Genomic DNA, 17,865 nt, shown 5'->3' with positions numbered 1-17,865 from the left:
ATTATACTGGACCCCTTGCTATCTGAAGATCTTATTAGTGGATATGTCATCTCAAAACAATAAGCATGGGAATTCAAACAAGGAAGCAAAGGCTAACAACAATTTCCATAACACTACAGACATGTCAACAAAACCTATCACTCAAATTTCCTTAGGCAAACAGTTGGCCTCCTCTTTCTAGCAATTAACCTTGTCTAGTGGTTTCAGCTTCTGTATTTCCCCATCTTGGCCTTAGCCTTAACATTACTGTAAAACAAGGAAAGCTGCTACAATAACTAAATCATTTGGGCTGATGGTCAGGGTAGAAATACAAATAATAAACATAAAATGTCCTAAATTTCCCCATGTCACCCCGATTTAGAACCCCCAGTGTATTGAGGAGGAGGAGGGGAATACCACTCCGGCATTCAAAAGGAACTGCTTTGGCATTCCAACATAGTATTTTTATTTAATGCATTTCTTCACCTTTTGAAACCACAGAGTCCAGAAGAATAATGTATTTTCACAAAGGACTGTAAGATGTATGCTTAGGGCTCAGCTGTGAGTGAAAATTAGCTCCTGGTGACCTCCACCTCCAAGCTGTACAGATAGTAAATCAAAAGGAAGGGAAGCATAGTACAGGTTTGAAGTGATCTGGAAGGGAACAGGCTTTTAGTGGTAACATCAGAAAACACTCGTGCTGTTGATGAGACTATGATGGATGCCCAGTTCAGAGTTTTGCAAAAGGGGGTGTGCTGTCATTGTCTAAGTTGGCTAAACTTACTCTACAAATTCCTCATATTGAGTGTCATGCACATGATTCTGTTTACAACAGACTGGCAGCTTGCTAGTGGAGTATGTAACTGTGGAGTATAAAAGATTCTACACATGAATGGGGGGAAAGTGCAACACACATGCCACTGGGGCCAGGGCAAGAAGAAGAATAAATGGCTTCAGAAAACAGGAATGTATATCTTTTTCATGCATATGAGCATTAAAGCTAAGTAAGTTAAACGTTAGGTACAGGAGGTGGTCCAGTCAGCGATAGTTGTCTTGCCATTAATTCCCTTTGGCAGTCCTAGCAGGATCACTTGTGACACACATCTTTGCCCTCTCCCCTTCCTGGGCATTCGCAGAAGAACCAGTTAGCTAAATAGAAACTGAGGGAACTTGGCTAGGGATCTCTGTTACAAAACACCAAACACCAGATAGCTATTAAAAGCCTCCCTTTCCCCCCAGTGGTTAAATAAAATAATTGTAAGAAGAAATAATAAAGGTGCAGGAAATTATGGCATGAAATATGTGGTTTGGTGTCCAGTTCTTTCTTCCACTTCTTGCTTTTCTCTGACACAAAATTCCTCTCACAACAGTCCTTTCAGTCCACCACATCTGTGAGGCCAGCAAGTAATGAGCTCATTTTCCATACACACTTTCATCACTGTAAGCCACATAGAGAAAATAATCTTCCTCATGGTTATCCTGGAAAAAGAAAAAAAATGGAGGTAGAGAACATACAAAGAGGTATATATAGAGGTGAATATATAAAGTTGTTGAGATCATACCAGGCTGTTAGTAATTTAACTGGTCTCTGGGCTTATTTGTTTGTTTATATCCTACCTACATCCAGTGATTGGGACTCAATAATAATTATTAATAATAATAGGGGAAGGTAAGTAAAACAGTATACATATCTATAAGGAAAAATCACACCCTCTTGGATGTATAGCTTAATGTAGTGAGGCAATCTGAGAATGTCTGTCTTGCTAGGCTGGTCTCCTGTTAGGGTCACTGAAAGCAGAATGGTTAAATCTGAAACACCAGACTAAGGGGCATCCGCCCCTTCAGGACAAACACCTGCATCAGCAGAAGAGAATGCATCTCTCTAAAGATCATGGGATGAAGAACCTCTGAGGGGCAGCTGCTGCGCAGCAGCAATAGTGGAAGGCGACACTAGAGAAGGATCTTTCACAGACATGGCAGCGACATCCAAACTAACTCTGGTTAGTACTGTGTAGGAGAAAGTGGCGATGATAAGCCACTTCTGCATCTTTTTATCTTGAAAATCCTGTAATGAAATAATCCAAGAAGAAACCAGAGACAGTGCCACAAGATTAGACTTACAAGTGGGCAGGCATTCAATAAACTATTGGGAAAGAGCAAAGGACAAATACAAAAAGTGCTGTCATTAATGACACAACCAGAACAAAGCCAAAAGGAAGTCTAGTGGCTGATAGGTGCAGAATTGAAAGGAAAGTCCAATGCTGCACAACACATACAATTGTAACATGGAACATCATAAATATGAGTCAAGACAAACTGGAAACCATAAAACAGGTAATAGAACAGCTACACTTTGTAGTTCTTGGTGCAAATGAAATAAAGTGGACTCAAATGGGACATTTTCATTCAGACAAATATCAAGTGTTTCACTCTGCAAACTGAGCTTCAGAAGAAATGGTCATATACTGAGCCTCCCAAAGAGGTCCGCCTGGCACCGTCGTTACTGGTTTTTCGGCACCAGGTAAAGACCTTTTTATTTAAACATCATTTTAATTGTTAAAATATATGATCTGGCCAGGGCAACTTCTTCTTCCTTCTCTTTTCTCCTCCTATATTCTTTATTTACTTATTTTATACTGTTAATTTTAATTTTATATTATTGTATCTCAGTGTATTTTTTGTATTTTTGTATTTAGTGGTAATTTATTATGTTCTATTGTATTTCAATATATCTTATTGTGTTGTAAGCCACCCCGAGGCTTCGGCAAGGGGCAGCATAGAAATGTAATAATAATAATAATAATACTAATAATAATAATAATAATAATAATAATAATAATAATAATAATAATAATATATCACAGGCAGAAAGAAGCTATAATGCAAAATCAGCCTGAATAATATCAGTCAGAATTTGTGGAAAACCTATCAACATAACCATCATTCAAACTTATGGTTCAAGTTGTGGGAGATTTTCTGTTGCGCGGGATGGAAAAAATATGTATGCCGCGATGACCCAGAGAATAGTCAAGTATGCTGTCTCCCTGGTGCCAAGATTAATGATATAAACAGCAAGTTCACACGACTCATACAACCCACTGACAAATACCCTTTTCTTCTCTTCCACGTGAGAACTAATGACTGCCATGAGAAGCTTCGCTGAAAAAACATCAGAAGCTCTAGGGAGAAAAATCAAAAACACTGGGGTCCAGATAGTCTTCTCCTCAATCCCACCAGTACGTGAAAGTGGAACTGTTAGGGAAAGAAAGATTCTTCAAGTGAATGACTGGCTATGATGGTAGTGTTGAAAAGAGAGACCTGGATTCTAGGACCACAAGCGAAGGATCCGGGAAGATGGACAATTGGCAAATGATGGGCTGCACCTCACAAAGAATGGGAAGCAGATATTTGGCCACTACATGAAAAAGTTCAGCAGGAGAGCTTTAAACCAAACATACAGAGAAGGGAGATGTGCAGCATGTGCATCGCCTGGCAAAGACTCATATATTTCAACGAACGAAAAACCTTAAGCATGATCAGTCTGCTTGATGATCATCAAACCAACCGTCTGATGATGATCAGACATAGTGCCACATGACATTCTGATAAGCAAATTAGCAAAAACTGGACTAGATGGAAAAACTACTAGGTGGATCCCAAATTGGCTGCTAAATTGGACATAAAGAGTGCTCATCATTGGCACATTCTCAAATTAGATAGAGGTAACTAGTGGGGTGCCACATGGTTCAGTCCTGGGCCCAGAGCTCTTCAACAGCTTTATTAATGTTTTAGGTACAGGGAAAGAGAATCATATTTGCAGATGATACATAACTGGGTGTAATAGCAAACTCCCTAGAAGACATAAGGAAGATCCAGGGAGGTTTTGATAAATTTGAGCACGGGGCTGAAAGCAACAGAATGAGATTCAATAAGGACAAGTGCCAAGTCTTCCACCTAGGAAAAAGAAACCAAATGCATCATTACAAGATGGGGAATATGTGGATCACTGGTATTGAAAAAGAAAAAGATCTTGGAGTATTTGTGGACAAAAGGCTGAAAATGAGCCAACAGTGCAATGCAGCTTCCAAAAGGGCAAATGCCATTTTGGGATGCATTAACAAAAGTATTACTTCCAAATCATGAGAAGAGGTAGTTCCTCTATACTCCTCACTAGTCAGATGCCATCTGGAAGACTGTGTCCATTTCTGGGCACCTAGATTTAAGAAAGATGCAGAAAAATTAGAAAGGCTCCAAAGTCTAGAGGAGGGCAACAAAAATAATCCAAGGTTTGGAAACACTGACCTATGAGAAGAGACTGAGAGAACTGGGCATGTTCATTCTTGTAAGAGAAGACTGAGGTGGCACATGGTATTACTCTATAATTACCTCAAAGGCTGTCACAAAGAGGAAGGTCAAGATTTCTTCTTGCTGATACCAGAGTGCAGAACACGGAATAATCAATTCAAGCTGCGGCAACCCAAATTCAGGCAGGATATCAGGAAAAGCTTTCTCAGCTGCCTAGAGAGGTGGTGGGCTCTCCCACACTACAGATATTCAAAAAGAAACTGGACAGCTATCTGAGTGGGATGGTATAACTTGGTGTCCTGCAATAGCAGGGGGTTGAGGCCAATGGACAGTTACACCATCCCACTCAGATAACTATCCCATTGCTTCTTGAATGTCTTTAGTGTGGAAGAGCACGCAATCTTTCTCAACAGCTGGTTTCACTGTCATATTGCTCTTACAGTTAAGAAAGTCTTCTTTGTGTCTAGCCTCCACCTGGTATACAGTAGTTTAGGTACATTGTTCCATGTCCTACAATCTGAGACGAATGAGAATAGGTCTTCTTCCTCCTCCTCCTCCTCCTCCTCCTCCTCCTCCGTGACAGCTTTGAGGTATCTGCAGAGTGCTATCATGTCACCTCGTCGTCTTCTTTACTCAAGGCAGAACAGGCCCAGTTCTTTCAGCCTCTCCTCATAAGACTTATTTTCCAGGCCCTGTATCATCTTCATTGCCTTCCTCTGAACTCTCTCCAGATTATCAGCATGCTTTTCAAACCTGGGTGCCAAAAACTGAATGCTCTATTCCAGGTGAGGACTGACTAATGCAAAGGAGAGGGCAATGAGCACTTCTGTATTTCTGGATAACCACTCTTAACCACTACATCACACAGTTGTTTTCCACCAAACAGAGGTATGTATGCATCCCAAAATAGTGTCTGCCTTTTTTGTGGCTGCATCACACTGCTAACTCCTATTTAGTTTTTTGTCTACAACAACACCAAAGTCCCTTCCACTCTCAGTACTGTTGAACCAAGTATTCCCCATCTTGCACCAGTGCAGCTGATTTGTTTTGTCTAAGTGGAAAACTTGAAATTTGTCCTGTTGAATTTCATACTGTTTATTTCCTTCCTTCCTTCCTTCCTTCCTTCCTTCCTTTCTTTCTTCCTTAGCTTTACATCCCACTTTAACAAACTCAAAGCAGCTTACATCCCTCTCCTGTTCTCTATCTTATCCCTGCAACAACACCACTGTGAGGGGGTTGGGCTGACAGTCTGTCACTGGCCCAAAGTCACCTAGTTGGCTCCACAGGCAAGTGGATAGTAGAACCCAGATTGCCTAAGTCCCAGCCCTGAGCTCTTAACCAGAACATCACACTGCTGTTTTCCACCAAGCTTTCAAGCTTGTCTAGGTCTCTCTGGATCTTCTTGTTTCAAGGGTGTTAGCTTTTCCACCCGGTTTAGTACCATCTGCAAATTTAATTATTGTTCCCTGGACTTCCTCATCAAGATCATTCATAAAGATAATGAAGAGCACTGGTCCCAGAACTGATCCCTGTGGCACCTCACTCATAACTTCTCTCCAAGTTGAGAAGCTGCCATTGATTATCATTGTCTGCAACCTATTTTGAAGGCTGTTGTGGATCCAACTAACAGTAGTTCTATCAAGCTGACATTTTGCTAATTTATTTATTAGGATAGCCTTCCTCCAGACATATGGCACTTCACCCGTCCTCCAGGATTTCTCAAAGATAATATGATTCTGAGATTTCTTCTGCCAGTTCCTTTATTACTCTAGGATGCAGCTCATCAAGCCCTAAAGATATGAACTTCCTTTCTCTGTCATTGAACGTGAAAATATCTGAAAAAAGCCTTTTTGTTGCTTTTAGCATCCCTTGGTAGCCTCAGCTCATTCTTAGCTTTATTTTTTTATTCGTATTTATTTATTCTATTCCACTTCTTTGCTATCCCATTACCCAAGAGCAATCTGTGCAGTTTGCAAATGCTGAAACCAGCACAGAGACACAATCAATAAAACAGATAAGAACAATAAAATTAGTAAATTGTTAAAACATCTCATATAATAAAAATATATAAAACCATATATAATATGACCAAATACAACCAGATAAATTAACCACCAAAATTAAATATATATTCAATAATGCAATATAAATTAAATTAACCAAAAGCTTGCTTGAACAAAAAAGTTTTTATTTGGTGCCTAAAAGAGAACAAAATCAATGCCAGCCATATGTTCCTGGGGAATGAATTCCAGATTCTGGGTGCCGGTATGGAAAATGCGCCCCTCCTAGCCCTTTCCCCCCTGATCTCATTGCAGGGGTGGTATTTGGAGGAGGATGTCAGAGGAATATCTAAGTGGGTGGGTAGGTATTTATGGAGAGAGGCACTCCGTCAGATACCAAACCATTTAGTGCTTTATATGTCAAGGACAAGACATTGAATTGAGCCTGGACTGGAACAGTCTTTAGCCTTCCAAATGTTATTCCTACCCTTCTGTGCAACCTGTCTGTGTTCTCCTTTGTCATCTGGCCTTATTTCCGTTTTCTGGACATGTCCTTATTTTCAGGAAAACCCAAAGTTTTTTATGGAACCATATTGGTTTCTTCTATCATCTGTAGTCTTGTTTTTGTTGGAATTGTTTGCAATTTGTCTTTAAAATTTCCTTTTTTATAAACTCCCATCCATTTGGACTCCTTTTTTTTCTTAGGGTTATTTACCATTGGACATTACTTAACATTGTCCTGAGTTTATCAAAATTGGCTTTTTTGAAATTCAGAGTGCATGTATGGCTATCCTCCATTTTTGCTTCAAATCAAGAACTCAAGGAGCACCTTCTTTGTATGTGCCGGCCCACCCCTTGAGATTGGAGGAAGAGGTCCTTCTCTGGGAGCCCTCTTTGAAGGAAATCAGGAGGGTAGCTACTTGAAGAAGGGCCTTTTCAGCAGCGGTGCCCCGACTGTGGAACAGGTTCCCCAGGGAGGTTTGTCTGGCGCCATTGCTTTATTCTTTTTGGTGTCAGGCAAAGACCTTTTTATTTTACCAATATTTTAACAGTTAATCAGTTCTATTTTTGTTTTTATCATCACTTATCAGATGCAGTGTGTTGTGCATTGTTTGTTGTATATGGTTGTTTTGGTTTTTTGTAAGCCGTCCAGAAACTTTTAGTATTTATTTATTTAGCAAATTTCTATGCTGCCCCATTCGCCGAAGCCATTGGGATGGCATATAAAACCTTTAAATAAATAAATAAAGTTTTATTTTATTTATTTATTTGGAACATTTATATGCTGCCCCCTTCGCAAAAGCCTTGGGGCGGCTTCCAAAACAAACAACTATACAATTACACTAAAAATCAGGAGACATCCTGGCACAGGTATAAAATCAATAAATACATTTAACAATTAAAATAACATTTAAATAAAAAGGTCTTGGCCTGGCGCCGAAAAACAAATAATGACAGCATCAGGTGGACCTCTCTGGGGAGCGCATTCCATAGGTGGGGCGCGACCCTCCTCTGGGTACTCACCCTCCTAATATCTTTCATGGAGGGTTCCTGGAGAAGGGCCTCTGCCGCCGATCTCAAGGGGCGGGAGGGCAGATATGGATGCAAGCGCTCCTTTAGATAACCAGGTCCCAAGCCATTGAGGGCTTTATAGGTGATAACTAACACCTTGAATTTATAGGTGATAACCAACACCAGTTGTGTTGTGTTTCTCCCAGAATTCCAGTAACTTCCATTTTATCTACTAAGGAGTAGATAAAGGAGAATGACAGGCTCCTTCAAAGAAGAAAACTATGAGGAAGACGCTGCAATGTTAACAAGTGAAGTAACAGCTTCTCTGAGAACAACTGGAAGGAATAAAGCAGCTAGAGTAAACAGGGTATCAATAGACCTGTTCCAAGCTGCAGAAAATGAATCCGCTCAAATCTTCATAAGAATATATACCTGCAAATATGAAAAACAAAACAATGGCCAATGGACTGGAAATGTTCAGTATACATTCTAGCCCCCAAGAAAGGAGATGGAGAAGAGTGCAGCAACCAGAGGGCCACTGCACTAATCTCCCGCACAGACAAAGTGATACTCAAAATTTATTGTTTAATTATTTATTAAATTTAAATCCTGCCTTTTTAAAAGAATCAAATGCAGCTTACATCATTCTTGTCTTCCTGCTCTCAATCTTATCCTCACAACAACAACCCTGTGAGGCAGCCAACTCATCCAGTTGGCTCCATGGCTGAGTGCGGACTAGAATTCAGATTGCCTGAGACCCGCTCCCACACTCTTAACCAGTATACCACACTCTCACAAATGAATAATTTTGTAGCAACACATAATTTAACCCTGTATGGAGAGAGAAATGTTCAATATTCAAGCTGGATTCCAAAAAGGAAGAGGCACTCAAGGTCATATTGCAAATATATGGTAGCAACTACAGTACACCAAAGAATTTCAAAAGATCATTTTGTTTTATAGACTACAGTCAAGCCTTTGACTGTATGGATCATGAGAAGCTATGGGTGGTCCTGAAAGAAATGAGGGTGCCTTGGCATTAATTTGTCCTGATGTATAAGCTGAATCGTGGACAAGCTACTGTTAGGACTGAATGTGGAGAAACAGAATGGCTTCCTATAGACAAAGGCAACAGACATGTGTGCATTTTACCTCTGTGTCTATTCAACCAATACATAGAACATATTATAAGGAAAGATGGATTAGGATCAGAGGGAGGAGTGAAAATTGGCAGAAGATATATCAATTATTAAAGATAAGTTGATGCTACCATCTTAATGGCATCAAGCAGAAATGACTTGAAATGACTCCTGATGAAAGTGGAAAACTGAAGTGCAAAAGCAGGACTGGAGCTGAATATTAAGAAAACAAAAGTCATGACTATAGAAGAATTGCGGAACTTTACTATCAAAAATGAAGAAATTGAAATTGTGAAAGATTCTGTATACCTGGCCCAATCATCAATTCCAAAGGAGACTGCAGTCAAGACAATCAAAGATGACTGAGACTTAGAGGGCAGCAATGAAGGAACTAAAAGAGATCATCAAATGTAAGCATGTTTCACTGGAAACCAAGGCTACCTTTCACACTATTGTATTCCAAATCACTATGTATGAGTGTGAAAGCTGATTAGAAAGAAAACTGATGCATTAAAAACATCTAGAGGTGCTAGAAGAGAGCTTTGTGAATAGCCTAGAGCCACAGAAAGACACACAAATGGTTCCTTGATCAGAATAGGCCAAAGCTTTCCTTAGAAGCAAAAATGACAAAACTGATACACATCATGAGAAAGCAAGACTCACTGAAAAAGATAATTATACTAGGGAAAGTCAAAGGCAGGTAAAAAAGGAAGACAAAATAAGAGATGGATTAACTCCATAAAGGAAGCCACAGCTTTGAATTTAGAACAGCTAAGTAGTTAGGAGCGTTTTCATTCATAGGGCCACCATATGTTGGAGACAACTTGACAGCACATAACAATAAGATGCAAAAATCCAGTTCATTTCACTTTTAACTAGAAACCGAAGGGTATGATAACCTATAAAAATTACTTTCTCTATTCCTATAGGCTACCAAGGCTTTATTTCTTATACTTTTGTCCTACTCTTATACATGGTGCCCCAATGGTCAACTGCCCAAATAGGAGACTAAGGGTGTGATCTGATGCATGTTTAAACAGGAAAAAGAAAATACAGTTTTGGATGACTGAGGAATGCTGGGTGTTGTAGGACCTTTTTCTGCCTTAACATGCATAGAATTGCACCTTCAGTCAGCCTGCTTAGTTTCAGCAGTATGGTGCTTGACTTTGGCTGAATGGTGCCAATTTGTTCTAGCCTTCAGCTTACAGTGGCCAGTTTGAAATGTGAGGCAAAATGGTGGCTCTTGTTAAGCTTTTCTTCATTAAAATCAGTCTTAGTTGGCTCCAGAGTCAGATAAATCCAACTGAGAGCACACCTGCTAAAATAATCTCTGTAAAATATTAGTAACATGATGAAATTTCTGGAGGTAAACCCTGCAGAGCAATGGCTGATATGCACTAATTGTTTAAAAAGCTTCATTCTAGAGACTAGAGCCAAGAGTCTTGCGGCACCTTAAAAACTAACTTTAAAAAGATGGCTTAAAGTATTAACTTCTCTTTTTAGTGTTACCTGTCTTTACCCAAACCAGCAAAGGATGGAAATTATCATGAATCACCAACCTCCACATGTGAGGAATGCTCTTCATGGTCTATGAGTCAACAATACACTGCAAATAATTTACCTCGGTGCAAACTTACATACTTTTCTTTGTCAATGGGAAACTTCTTACGTGGGTGAATTTGTCAGAAGTTGGCATGTGGTGCATGGATAGCAGGCGCAACTGCTCCCTTCTTTTTTCTTATGATTCTATATTTGCAGGCTATGAATTTTACCTAACCAAAATATTCCAATTAATATTTCCTCCCTGCATTTGTGTAGTTATATGAGCTGCGTTGCTCCCTCATTGCTCCATAAATTGCAAAACAGTAACCTGGTTTTCATTTCAAAATATTTCAGTCCTATAGTATTTCCATTGACATGGCACCTAAAGGAAGTTTCTCCTTGAATTGTCGTTTGAAAAATTACTCCTCCTCCTCCTCTAGATTTTGTACTACATTTGACCATCAGCAAAATATTACTTTTGAAGAAAGTTAGCATTGGCCCTGATATCGGATGTTACTATTTAAGTTTTGGGAAAGGCCTTAAATGAGGTACATTATTAGTTGAGGACAAGCTAAAGATTTAATTTTGAAGTTTCCTCTAATTATCTCCAGGAATAATATCTTCTCCTGTAGGTTGATTCCTTCTTGTTTGATTAATTAATCAGGTGAAAAGCAATTTCCTGATGTTTGTCCTCAACATCTGGTATTTGGAGCTATACTGCTTGAGAACATGAAGGATCAATTCATTCAAGGACTGCTGGTTGCACGGATAGGCCTGCTCTTTTTAATTGGTCTATCCCTTTTATGAAGCCATATAAGCTAGAAGCTATCACCACATCTTATGACAGATAAGAGACTTCCATAAGATAAATATACCCTGTTAAACAAAAATACTGTGTTGTCATCTGTTTCATTGGATTACCATGGATGATGATGATAATAATATCATGGGAAGCATTATGCTTGATATCAGCCTCTCTTCCTATTGCTGTTAGTAAGTGAGTAAATTAATAGCTGGCCAGAACCTGACTTGAAACATTATCGGCTACTAAATAGAAAGATAAATTGGATAAAGTCCAATTTTCACACTCAAGGCCATTGTGTCACCTCCGTCACTGCTGCCTCTATTTCAGGGATCCCCAACCCCTGGCCATGGACCGATACCAGTCCGTGACCTATTAGGAACTGGGCTGCAGAGCAGGAGGTGAGCAGCGGGCAAGATTCAGAGTTCAAAAGTTAGAGTAAATTTTGAATCTCTTCAAGTTCAAATGACACTTCCAAGTTCCAGTTGCAAGCACAGAGAAAAATATGTGGTCACTGCATCAGTCTCTTATCTCTTGTTGTGTCTATGCCCTTTCACTGCATGCCTTTGCGATCCTTCTGAGTGCCTTTTCAATTGTTCTCAGTGCCTTTTAACTGCCTGTCTTCCCACTCATTCTCGCTGCCTTTTCAATCCTTTTCTGCATTACCACTCCTCACTAAAAATTTGGGCAGTGAATGCAATTTTCATTTTATTCTAGAGTACTGTACATATTTACATATTCTATTAATTGTTTTCAGGTTTCATTTAATAAAGTTGGCATTTAATTGTGTTATTTTACCTTAAATTATGCATATTTACTGTTTAAGTTTATCAAGATGGGTATTGTTTGAGGTCTGGGAATGGATTAATTCACTTTCCATTATTATAATGGGGAACGTATCTTTGGACTTCAAATGCTTCAGAGTTCAAAGAGCCTCCTGCAACAAGGTAAGTTTGAAGTATGAGGCACCACTCTAATGCACCTGAATCACTCCGAAAACCCCCGCCCCCCATCCATGGAAAATTGTCTTCCACAAAACTGGTCCCTGGTGCCAAAAGGTTTGGGATCACTGTCCTATTTCATTATGGTAAGTGCAGAGTCTTGAGATTCAGTATACCTGCTACTTTAGAGAATCCAAGTGTCTCAGTTACCTGGAGGTCTTTCACTACGCTTCTAGAAACATGCCTTTGAGTTCTGCATTTTTAGCACTAGGAAACCCTTGTGGCCTTAGGAGAACCAATGCTAAACTTCCATGCTGACATAGGAAAGACCCTTCCTTAGCACCCAAAACAAACATGGAGCACCCCAGAAGGATGGGGTACAGTGGGGAGCACTGGCAGCTGCCTGAAGGTGCTGTAAAACCTGTGCACGCCTCACCCAACATACTTATGAGTTGTGCGCAGCCTGTAGGTCAGATGTCATGCACCCTTGGATTAAGGGAATACAACTTCCTACTACGTTCTATAGGTGCCTTCAAGATCCAACAGAAGCTTTGCAAACCATGCCCAAAGGTTCAGTGTGGCAAATTGCAACTAGCAGTGCACTTCAAACAGTGCACATAAGTGAACAAGAATGATTAAGTTTCACATAATAAAGGCATCTACTGGGTGCAAAGCTATTCTGTATAGTATATGTCATTCTAGCAATTCCAACATTGGGAAGGAAAGGCAGGCTCCACTTACCTCATACAACTGACCCATAGTAGCACTGGTGGGAGGAATAGTATTGTTGACAAAGAAGAACAGGGCATCCTCTGGCCTCAAGTGAATTCGCTTTCGAATCAAGAAGTAGAACTGACCAACTGCAATTATCAGGGTGGGAAAGAAGCAGAAGGAAAAACCAATTCAAACTGGCAAATTTTCAAGCATCAAAGTCATTTACACTTTGACTTGTATAGTTAAGGGGCCACCTTTCTAACGTAAGGCAGATGGCAGCCAGACAGACGGCCTTCTCACTTTTGGAAATGTAACTGTAGAAGACCCTTCCAGGGAGCCTCATCAGACACCTATGCTTATGCCTTTTTGATACCAGGCAAAGAACTTTGTATTATCTTGGGACTTCTAAAATATTTGTGAATGTAAATTTACTCTGTTTCTTTCTTGCTTGGAGTCCCACATTTCTACATCTAGACAGTGCATGCTGAAAACATTCCTCAAACAGTAGTATAATTACATAGCATGTAACACAATTCATTTACCTGTGAGATCAGATGGGACAAGGTACTTCCTCTTGTCCAGATCAGGCACTCTGGCCTTGGGTGCCTTCTCCACAATAACCTGACCAAATAGGAAAGGTAGGGTAATTAGTCAAAGACCTTGTGAAAATGCATCATTAAACATGTTCCTTGTCTCAAATCTCCCTACTGAGCCTAAGGTTGCAAAGGCTATGTGACAAAATTCAAGGAATGTGAAACAGCTATTTAAGGACTCGCTGTTCAGTGTTGTTATTATGCATCTCATTTCTATACAGCCCAAGGCACAGCTTGCTATTTATAATATCAAGGTGGCTATGTACTGCCTCCAGAACCAGAGGCAGAATGCCTCTCAATATCACTTGCTGGTGGACTATGAGCAGGAGAGTCCTGTTGCTCTCATGTCCTCCTTATGTGCGTTCCTATGGGCTCTGGTTGGCCGCCATGGAAAGAGAATGCTGGAGAAGGTAGACCATTCTGTGCTTTCCAACAAGCCTGTCCTTATGAGGTTACTATAACTGCATGACTTCACTGGAAAAACAGGAAGTATATACTGGCTAATGGAATCTACTTAATCAGAAATGCAAAGGCCTAAAAGGGAGGGAAAAAAACCCCTCACAACTTTTCTCGGTTGTTTTCCTGGGCCTTTGCATCTTTAACAATTTCTCTAGCTTTTCCCTTATTTCAACCAAGTAGATGTTTGCCAACCTTTCACTGTTACCAGTTTTTCTAGATGAGAAACAAGTGGACTTGACTCTTCTGCAAACTGTCATTTCAAACAACTCTCTATAGCAAAGATATGCAACAGGACCACATGTGATTCAGATTCAAGAGGGACTTGAGTTGGTATAGAGAGGAGATGGGGAGGGATGAAGCTTGTTTCAGTGGTTTGTGAGAAGTAGCATTTTACCAGGGACCTGACTGCAACAAAGGGACCTTGGCTCCCACCGTTTTCACATGGAAGAAGGTCAGAAGCAGAATGGGAGATTTCTCATGCTGCATGACTCGCTTCTTTTGCAGTTAAATGAGAGTGCTTTATAGAAAGGCCATCAAAGGTGCTGGAGCCAGCACTAGAGGAATCATGTGCTATGGGATGCAAAGTGTTTGTTAGGAAGTAAACACTGTCTTAAATTTTTTGAAGATTTTTATGAATTAGTAAAAACATAAAAGGATCATGGAGTTATTTGATCTCAGAACCTCAGTCTCATTTCTGTTGTTACCTTATCTTCCATCTTGCATTCTCTTATCCCCAACTTGAAATCCAAAGGTATTTGTTTTTATAAACACAGCTTTAGAATGCAAAGATAGCATATATTCCAATGGTGAATTCAATTCTTCTAGTATAGATTCTTATTCAGCTAAAATTTCACCATCCTCATACAAAGGGAAGGTATCAGCAGACTTGGGACCACTCCAAGGTTTGCAGAAGCACAAAAACCACCAGGAGAACAAACCCTTAGAAGGTGACCCTCCTGCCCCCTCAGAAAAGGTTCAATGAAAATTAAGTTTGCTTCGTGAACACTGACTATTTCTGGGGAGGGTTGCTTTGATGGATAACTTGGAGGAAGGGGGTAAAGCATAGCTAGTTGCTTTGGCTGGAATCCTAAACAGACGGTCCTCCACACTGCATTTTTTGTTGGAGGTCCAACTTGTTCTATAGAAGGGGGGGGGCGCCAAAGTGTTATGTACAGCTTCTTTTCAAATGTGGACATCACTCAGTAGTAGCTTCCAGATACTCATGGAAGCATTACACCCAGATTTTCTTTGTTAGAAAGCTGAAAGGGCTGCATACTGGGTCACCTGCAGTATATGGCAGGGAACAGGCTACTAGAAAGCTGAAAGAAAATACAAGGCTGTTTCCACAAAATTTCATCAGTTGCTTGACTTCATTTTCACAGAAGATCACTGATCCTAATAACAAAGTACCACCTACTCTCATTGGAATCAGTCTTCTAAGGCCTCTCAGCCTGGAATGGAACTTGGTCATGGCAGGTTCAGAAGATGAACCTGGGGCTTTCTGCATGTGCTCTGAAAGTGAAGTATGGCACTTTCCTGTGAGACCCAGAGTGGCCTGGTAGCTAGAGTCTTTGGACTAGGGATCCAGGAGATCCAAGTTCTAATTCCTGTTTGGCCATGAGGCTCACTGGATGACTTTGGGATAGTCACTTTCAGCCTAACCTCACAGGTTTGTTGCTGTGAGAATAAAATGGAGTCCAAGAGAACTGTGTTCTTAGGTTCCTCAGAAGGGAAATAAAAGTAGGATATAAATGTGATGGAATAATGACAATTTTCAGTGACACCTATTCCATTTCCTTTCCAGCACAGGCATAATAGTCTTGACTATCTTTCTTGTTTTCTTTAAGTGAAGCTCCATACATAGAAAAATGTATACCATTCTATAGTAAAAACTCTCAGAATGGTGTGCAATCTTCTAAATAAGTCTTCCATAATTCAAGCTTTCAGTTCTACCCCATGGCACCTCCAAACTGTATCCTGTAGTACGATTGCTATTCTTCTAATCTTGGCTTCATCTGAATAATTTGCCAGCATCCTTTATTCCAAAAATACTCTATGGAGCCTGCATCTTGGGCCTACCTGCTAAATGAGCCCCACAGCCTCCATACTGCTTGCCTCTGTATTCTGTCTGGCTTAAATGTGGAACCCCAACTCCCCAAAATCCAACCCTAGGTAAGGTTTTGCAAAGTGCATCAGAAATTTGATTATTAAACATAGGTATTCTTAAAATAATAAAAGGCCCAAAAGAAAATGACTGACAATTCTGACATTAACCGGTAAACCTAAATGCTAACTCAGTACCTCGCATAAATATCCCAAGTGTTATCCATATTTCTCTCATTTATATAAGAAGCATTTACCATGCCCAACTTGCAAATATAAAAAACAACACTATGAAACGAACATTTCTGCCATTTTCTATAATTCACCAAAAACTTTTAAAATACCAGTAAATCACAACATACAGAGGTGCTGGTGTTTAAAAAAAAAACACCAGATTATTTACTTTAGTTTTCCATTTCCTAACAAGAGATAACACAACATCATAATTCTGCTATATATTAATTCTGTGAGGATGAATAAGGAACCATCTGGAGAAATAACATCTTGTACTGTCATAAGATGAACAGGAACAAAAAAGTTGTCAGAAGTGTGGTAAGCAATTAGTGCGGAAAAGTTATTCTTTTGGAAGTAATAGTCTTATTGGACTCAGTGGCAATTATTTCCAAGGAAGTAATAGTCTTATTGGACTCAGTGGCAATTATTTCCAAGAAATCATGTATAGGGTTGAACCAGGAAAGCAGCATTTGTATATCAAAATGCACAACCCTTTACAATATTAAAGCCGGGAAGGGTAATCATCACTAATTTCAAATAAGCCCTTCAGATGAGCAGGGGAAAATGTCAGGTGAGGCACCATGACTTTGCTTTCCTGTGCCCCCCCCCCCCCCCACCACCACCAAATGTTAACAATAAGCCGCGGGGGAGACTGTCCGCTTAGTGTGACAAAGCAGCATTGCAGAGCAAGACTCCAAAAGCAATCCGGGGTCAGAGGAGAAAAAGAAGACCGGTTCCCTCCTGAATGATCATACGGGAGCTTTTAAAGCTTACTCCGAAGGTTATATCATTAACACAGCCATTGTCCTTCTGCCTCCATGTTTGTTTGGTGGGGACGGGGAGGGGCTGGATTCTGTCCTCTCCTCCACATATGAAGCAGCACACGTACAATCAGGACGATCTCATTTGGAACGCGAAAGACAGGGAGCACCCCCACCCTGGCTGCAATAACAGAAAGCAAGCAGAGGAGCTCAGGAGGTCATCCTTCCCTCCCCGCAAATTCGACCCACAAAATACAGCTTCCGGATAAATAACAAGCTCTGGTTCCACACAGGCTGGCCTAAGCAAGCAATGAATAGGTCCTGATTATGCCACTTCCACTCACAGGTACCCGATCAGGGTATTTCTTTCGGATTTTCTCCCCTTCTTTTTTCCTGTACTCAAACGGGTGGTCTTCCTTGTACTGGAACTTCATGGCTTGGATTGATGCGTTAAGTTTCTTGTCCTCTCTTTATCCCTTCCTTGCTTAACCGATAATTCTAATGCCTCGTAAGGATCTCAGACCTAACTCGGCACCCCCAACAGCGACTGACAGGCTTGCTTCTGGCTCAGCTGATCATAAGATACACAACAAACACTCGCGGTTTAAGCCGGGCATTGTGACGTCACAGAGGAAGATACTGCTCTGCCTTCTGTCCGCATCCCAAGACTGAACCATTTCATCTCATGAACGGGGGACGTTAGACTCCCAGTGAAAAACGTCTCTTGGCCAAAGCTCAGTTCTGAGAGTGGCATACAAGCGCTTTTATTTTTTTTTTTTCT

At 40.4% G+C, this 17,865-nt stretch overlaps 1 protein-coding gene across 2 annotated transcripts; it reads right to left on the bottom strand.

The window, feature by feature from the left end:
* Positions 1 to 421: 421 nt before the first annotated feature.
* Positions 422 to 17,725, bottom strand: LOC123017763 (gamma-aminobutyric acid receptor-associated protein-like 1). Of its 2 annotated transcripts, none has more exons than XM_044419328.1 (4): positions 17,435 to 17,725; positions 13,477 to 13,555; positions 12,962 to 13,080; positions 422 to 1,458 (listed from the first exon to the last, which is right to left on the bottom strand). In XM_044419328.1, exons 1-4 carry the CDS (start codon positions 17,516 to 17,518, stop codon positions 1,393 to 1,395), a joined length of 348 nt encoding a protein of 115 aa, XP_044275263.1. In that variant the 5' UTR covers positions 17,519 to 17,725; the 3' UTR covers positions 422 to 1,392. The 2 variants fall into 2 exon arrangements, with proteins under 2 accessions (XP_044275263.1, XP_044275262.1); XM_044419327.1 differs by having other exon boundaries at positions 17,429 to 17,722.
* Positions 17,726 to 17,865: the final 140 nt, after the last annotated feature.

This window comes from Varanus komodoensis, unplaced genomic scaffold, assembly GCF_004798865.1.
Source record: "Varanus komodoensis strain SLA01 unplaced genomic scaffold, ASM479886v1 scaffold101, whole genome shotgun sequence".
NCBI classification, from domain to species: domain Eukaryota; kingdom Metazoa; phylum Chordata; class Lepidosauria; order Squamata; family Varanidae; genus Varanus; species Varanus komodoensis.
The sequence above is the reverse complement of the archived record's forward strand: the minus strand, read 5'-3'. Positions and strand labels throughout refer to the sequence as shown.

What these genes read in the sequence shown, in the direction of transcription:
- LOC123017763 (XM_044419327.1), bottom strand. Translation starts at nt 17,518, where the DNA reads ATGAAGTTCCAGTACAAGGAAGACCACCCGTTTGAGTACAGGAAAAAA. An exon ending in AATACCCTGATCGGGTACCT is followed by an intron (nt 13,556 to 17,428) that starts GTGAGTGGAAGT and finishes CTATTTGGTCAG; the next exon opens with GTTATTGTGGAGAAGGCACC. An exon ending in TGTCCCATCTGATCTCACAG is followed by an intron (nt 13,081 to 13,476) that starts GTAAATGAATTG and finishes TGATAATTGCAG; the next exon opens with TTGGTCAGTTCTACTTCTTG.